Here is a 6,419-nt window from a genome sequence, read left to right on the forward strand (position 1 = left end):
CTGACATCAGGGAACCTGCTTGGGATTCTCTCTCTCTCTCTCTCTCTCTCTCTCTCTCGGCCCCTCCCCCGCTTGCATGCATGCTTTCTCTCTCAAAGTAAATAAACATTAAAAAAAAAAAAAAAGCTTTGCTGACTTCCTATTACCAATAGCCATAGCTCTTAGCAGCAGGCTGCTGACACAGTCTAGGAGGTACTTCCCTTGATCTTAATAATTATTAACAATTTACAATAAAGTTTATACTTCCAATGTTGTGAAAATGTATGTTGTTGCTATTAAGCATTTGACTACATAGCTACCCTTCTGTGACAAATTACACTTGGTTTTTCTCCTGGCCATGTCACAATTATTTGGTAGAGGACTTAACGGAGAGGAAACGTTGAGAGCCATTTAGGTAGGACTCCACCTTTTCTTTCCAGTCATCTTTCCCGTAGTAGGTTCCAACTGCTCTCTCTGCTGCCACCAGATTGTGTTCCACGTTTCCTTCCAGTGGCTCTGGGCTTCCCTTCTAGGATGGTTCTTCTTCTTCTGTTCCTGGTACCTGCGTTCCCACCCTCTTTTATAAATTCGCTGCAACCTTACAAGTCCCTAGGAGTCATTAACCCTGTCCCCATCCCTGTACAGTTGGTTGAAATTATTTCTTTTCTCTTTACTCACTTGGGACATTAAGTAAGTCATAGCACTACCAATTTCTGTCTTGTATCACAAAGAGCTGTGTACCTGTCTGACTTCCCTACTACAGTGTGAGCTCTTTGACGTCAAGGACTATGTTTATAAGTTTTGTTTTCTACTTGACTTGTCCAGTATAGTGCTGTGTACATTATAGACACTTAGGAAATATTTTTTGAAGCTGCCTTGGATTATTGCATGCCACAAATTACATGCTTATTTATATTTCAAATATACTTATGAACATTTCTCTATTTTTATTATATATACTTCAAATGTATTTAAGAATATTCTTCTGTTTTTATTATGTTTTCTGTCTTCTAGATATATACTCATTCTGGGTGGGTATTCTTTCCTGTATAATATGTGTATCTTTTCCCACATCACAAACAGTGCTGTTGTTAATACACACTTCATGGGCTTTTCATCATTTAATGCTTTTCACGTTACATGTCACTGTGAGTGAAATTGAGTAAGTTGAAGGAGCTTGCAGTCAGTGAGTTATCGAAGTTCTTTCCCAGACAGGTGATTGAAGTTATTACCATCCCTTGGGTTAGTCAGGTAACTTTAGGGAGAAAAAAGGATTTTTAGAATTGTTTAGTGAGGACAGTGTTTCTGCTACATGAAACATTTGATCTTTCAGGAACTTCTTTTAGCAGTTTATGGAAGTGGTGATAATTTTTGGCCCTGAAGTTCGCATTATTATTTGACAGTTGTTTCTGTATCTCCACCTAATGCTTTCATATCTGGAGGAGGTCTGGGTCTTCCCTGCTTTATCTTTGCTGGAGAAGGAACCTCTCACTTATTGGACTTAAGATTTAGTCTGTTACTTGACTTTGACCTTCATTCCTTTCTACATTCATCTGCATATCACTGTGATATGCTGCTTTGACTTTAGAGATTTTTAAAAATGGGTTTACTGTCCAATTGCTGATTAAATATATGTTTGTACCATTCTTGAATGTCAGTTTTGATGATTAGAACCTTGGTATTAAGAATGATTTTTTAACCAACAGCAACCTTATGAAGCCCTGCACAGATACTTTAGCAACTGCTTTTTGATTGTTATAGACATGCCTATGAGGTTTCTCAAAGCTTCATTTTCATATTTAGTAGTGGTATTATAGATAATATCTGACTTTTAAAAAAAATATGTTCTTTTTTATGTCTTTTAGGGCAATTCACAGACCCTGCATTTCCCGACATATATTCTTTGGAGTTAGAGGAGGGGACATCTCTGGAGTGTGGCATAGCGTTTTCTCCCAAAGAAGTATGTTCAGCTTTCTATTACTCATATTACTGGGGAGTAGCAGAATTAAGATAATCCTGACTCAGGNAAGCATGTCTTGGTATACCTTTTACTTTGGTAAAATGATTGCTAGTGATGTCTGGCTCATGCTTCCAAAGTCTCAAGGGGGTGCAGAAAACACATACATGGAACCTATAGTCTCAGTTATAAAATTTTGCTCTTTACAAAATTCAGTATATGGCATATTATGAAGGAAAAGTTGAGACTTACCCCAAAATCACTTATATTCGAGCTCCATGTGCTTCGTACTTATATTTAAGTGGGTATGTTTAATGGTTTTAGAATCACTACTTGAAATTACCAAAGATGTGTGGCGAGGGTTTAAGAGGGGTTCCTATGATGCTGGTTCTTTTTATCGTGTCCTTTGATGTTTAGTGACTCAAGAACAACAAACAGAATCAAAGAAAACACCTTTCCAGGAGCCATTTCTCGTATCTTCTTACTTCAGACGTTTTACAACAGAAGTGCCAAGGAGAGAGCTTTTTGCTACCCCTGATGTGGGAAGTCATGTTTATGGGGTTCTTGAGCAAATAGCTAAGAATTGTTGAGTCATCTTTGGTGCAAAAAGGTGATTTTATTAAAGCATGGGGACAGTACCCCCGGGCAGAAAGAGCTGCAGTGGGGTTGTGAGGAATGATTGATGATATACTTTTAAGTTGGTGGGGGTTTGGAATAATGGAAGTTTCTAAGGAATTTCAAAGCAAGGCTTTCAGGACCTTGACGGGCTAGCTGCTGTTAAGGTAAGGTTACTGTGAGTCTTTAATAGAACAAAAACATCAAGGAAGTCAGGCAGCCATGAGTTGCTTGGGCAAGGTCACACTCTGCATGTTTCAGGTGTCTATCAGTGGGCTGCAGACTGTAAGGAGATTTAATTTAAGCTACATTTCTCTTGCCTTTGTTTCCCTCATCAATGTTGCTGCGTCCTCCTGAACAAGAATCAAACTTCTCTGTGGCAATTAGAGTATAAGACTCTTACATCAAAACACTTTTTATGCCAGCATGACTAGCATGATGCCTTGTATCCAACAGGTATAAAATAGAAAGAACTAAGCAAAGATAATAACACAGTTAGAAAGTGGGGTGCCTGCAAANATTTCTGAGAGAAAGAGAGCCAGCAGAGGAGATGCACAGAGAAAGCGGGAATGAGGATCTGAAGCAGGCTCTGCACTGACAGCAGAGAGCTCTATGCAGGGCTCGAACTCACAAACTGTGATATCGTGACCTGAACCAAAGTCAGATGCTCAACTGACTGAGCCACCCAGGAGCACCTAATGACCTATTTTCAATAATGTCACTGAAGTACAGTTTCCTGGGATTGAAGTCGTATTTTACTAACAATGATAGCTCTGATATAGCTTTCAGGAGGAAAAAGTAAAGAAAATTTGAGGACATGATTAGATTTAAGAACATGCTAAAGATTAATTTTGCTTTTTTTAAATGTTTATTTTTGAGAGATAGAGGACAAGTAGGGAAGGGGAAGAGAGAGAGGGAGACACAGAATCTGAAGTGGGCTCCAGGCTCCCAGTTGTCAGCACAGAGCCCACTGCGGGGCTCAAACTCACAAACTGTGAGGTCATGACCTGAGCCAAAGTCAGACACTTAACCGACTAAGCCACCCAGGCGCTCCTAGTTTTGCTTTTTTTAAGTACATTACATTAGTTGGGATATGTTTGTTGGTTTTGTGCACATGTGATTGACATGGAATGATATTGTCTACAGAGTTCACTCTTTTGCATCAGTTCTAGTTTTACAGTTTTAGGCAAGCGTAGTGCATGAGGTAGCAAAAGCTACTTTTCTGACATTAGAGAAAATGAAAATTTTCATCTTATACACGACATTAAGTATATTCAGATGCATACTATACTGTATTTGATTTCCATAGGTTTGGTAAAGTAATTATTCATCTACATTAATGAAGAGTGATATTTAGATATTTTTATTTTTTTGGAAGCAAAATTTTTACATTTTTTAAATTGAAGTATAATTAACATACACTGTTATGTTAATTTCAGGTGTACAGTATAACGATTCTATACATTACTCAGTGCTCATCATGATAAGTGTACTCTCTTTAAAAAAATTTTTTTTTACTGTTTATTTTTGAAAGAGGGAGAGAGAGAGAGCGAGCGAGCATGAGCAGGGGAGGGGCAGAGAGAGGGAGATACAGAACCTGAAACAGGCTCCAGGCTCCGAGCTATCAGCCCAGAGCCCGATGTGGGGCTCGAACTCCCAAATTGTGAGATCATGACCTGAGCCGAAGTTGGATGCTTTACCCCGGCACCCTTAGATAAGTGTACTCTTAATCCTTATCACCTATTTAACTTACTCCCCTACCCACCTTTGCTCTGGCAACTGCCAGTTTGTTCCTTAGATAGCTACTTTGAAAAATATTTTTATTTTTGAGAGAGAGAGAGTGTGAGTGAAAGAGGGGTAGAGAGAGAGGGAGATATAGAATCCGAAATAGGCTCCAGGCTCTGAGCTGTCAGCGCAGAGTCTGACGTGGGGCTTGAACTCACTCACCATGAGATGATGACCTGAGCTGAAGTCGGATACCTAACTGACTGAGCCACCCAGGTGCCCCTTTAGATAGGTACTTCTTAGCAAGGTTATCAAAAAGAGAGAGACCATCTTTTCTGTTTTTGAAAATTATCTTGCAAATACTTTTCTTTGACCTACTTTAGGCTATCAGAAAATATCAAACTACAAATATTTAGATTTTTATCTTTTCAGCAGAGGATTTTGAAGTTCATGAAATATTGTCAAGGTATTTCTAATTTGTCTTTCTAATTCAGACAAAAAGCATAATTAACAAGTGATTTGAAGAGATTCAGAAGCTGTTTATCTTTTTAATTTTTACAGTATTCTAGTATCTAGTCAACTCTCATATACCCTAACTATTTGCATGTTTTGCCAGCAGCAACTTATATTTTAATCTAGTGTGTCAATGATATTCTCTTTCTGCTTGTTAAAGTTTCTTGTCAAAGTTAAATGAGAAGTTGAGAAGAGCGAAAGAAAAAATAATAAATAATTCCTATTATTTACAAGTGACCTCTGATTATATTTAGGGCTCTCTCTGTTTTTCTTCCTCTCCGTCTATCTCTATTCTCATATTTCTACATCTATAATTGGAATGAAATAATACTTGATGAGCTGATGCAGGCTCGAATTGATGAATTGTGAGATTGTGACCTGAGCCGAGACCAGAAGTCGGATGCTTAACTGACTGCACCACACAGGCACCCCCTTTATGAACTATTTTTAATCTGCATTTTTTATTCATTGTATCAGTTAAAACATTAAGGATAGCTTTTTGTGTCATTAAGTGTTCTAAATACAATTTAGCTTTTTAGAGATGATCTATCCTGTTATTTAATGGCTGTATCATGTTATAGTCACTTAACTAATCCTTCTTACTATACTCTTAAGACTTTTTCCATTGTTTGGCTTTATGAGTGATACTGTAGAAAATATCCTTATAGATAAATGTTAGCTTTCACATTATATGTTTTCATTATATCTTTCCAGCAGGAGAATAGTTGGGTCAAACTCTATATGTACATATTTTAGGCTGTTGCTACCTATTGCTAAATTGCTCTCCAAAACAGGTTATACCAGGTATATTAAACCTCAGAAACAGTGTAAATGTTGCTCGTTTTCTTTCTTTGTACTACTAAGTTGCATCAAATATATGTATGCATATATAATATTCTGCCAATCTGATAGGGAAATGATCATTTTAAATTGCATTTTTTAGATTCTTTGCTTATAACAAACCCCCTAAAACAGTAGTGATTTGTTTGCTAACAGTTTGGCCTGGTTGATAGGGTTAAAATTCTTTTAACTCTCTGGTAGGATAAGTNGCCATATTTCTGTTCTATTTTTCCTGATAAACTTTGGAATCATTTTCTCAAGTTTGTAGCTATAAGTTGTATAAGAATTTTGATTTGTGGTGCATTAAATTAATAAAAAAAAATTAAAGGGATGTCCAAATGGCTCAGTCAGTAGAGCATCCAACACTTGATTTCGGCTCAGGTCATGATCTCATGGTTCCTAGGATGGAGCCCTGGTTCCTGAGACAGATACTTGTGTTGGGCTCTGTGCTGACAGCATGGAGCCTGCTTGGGATTCTCTCTCCCCCGCTCTCTCTCTGTCCTTTCTCCACTCATGTGTGCACACAGGCATGCTGCACTCTCAAAATAAATAAACTTAAAAAAATTACAAGGAAATGATTTCTATATAAAATTGAGCATCCTATTCAGAAATAAGATAAGCCATTTATTGAAGTATTTTATGCTACTCAACAAAGATTTGAAATATTTTGAAGTAATTTTTCAATGCTGTTTTGTGCCATGTAAATGGTTTTATGTATTTTATATTCTTAAATTTTGAAAATAATGTTGGTGAGTTATAAAACTGCCAAACTTTAAATTTTAGTTCTTTT

General features: G+C 37.2%; 1 protein-coding gene across 1 annotated transcript in view; it reads left to right on the plus strand.

Moving 5' to 3' along the window:
* CFAP47 (cilia and flagella associated protein 47) overlaps positions 1-6,419 on the plus strand; it is a 492,482-nt gene that overhangs the window by 71,611 nt on the left and 414,452 nt on the right. Inside the window, 1 exon segment of the mRNA XM_077760783.1 lies at positions 1,845-1,939. Coding sequence (XP_077616909.1) covers positions 1,845-1,939 — 95 coding nt within the window.

This window comes from Crocuta crocuta, unplaced genomic scaffold (genome assembly GCF_008692635.1).
Source record: "Crocuta crocuta isolate KB4526 unplaced genomic scaffold, BGI_CrCroc_1.0 scaffold696, whole genome shotgun sequence".
Classification (NCBI taxonomy): Eukaryota; Metazoa; Chordata; class Mammalia; order Carnivora; family Hyaenidae; genus Crocuta; species Crocuta crocuta.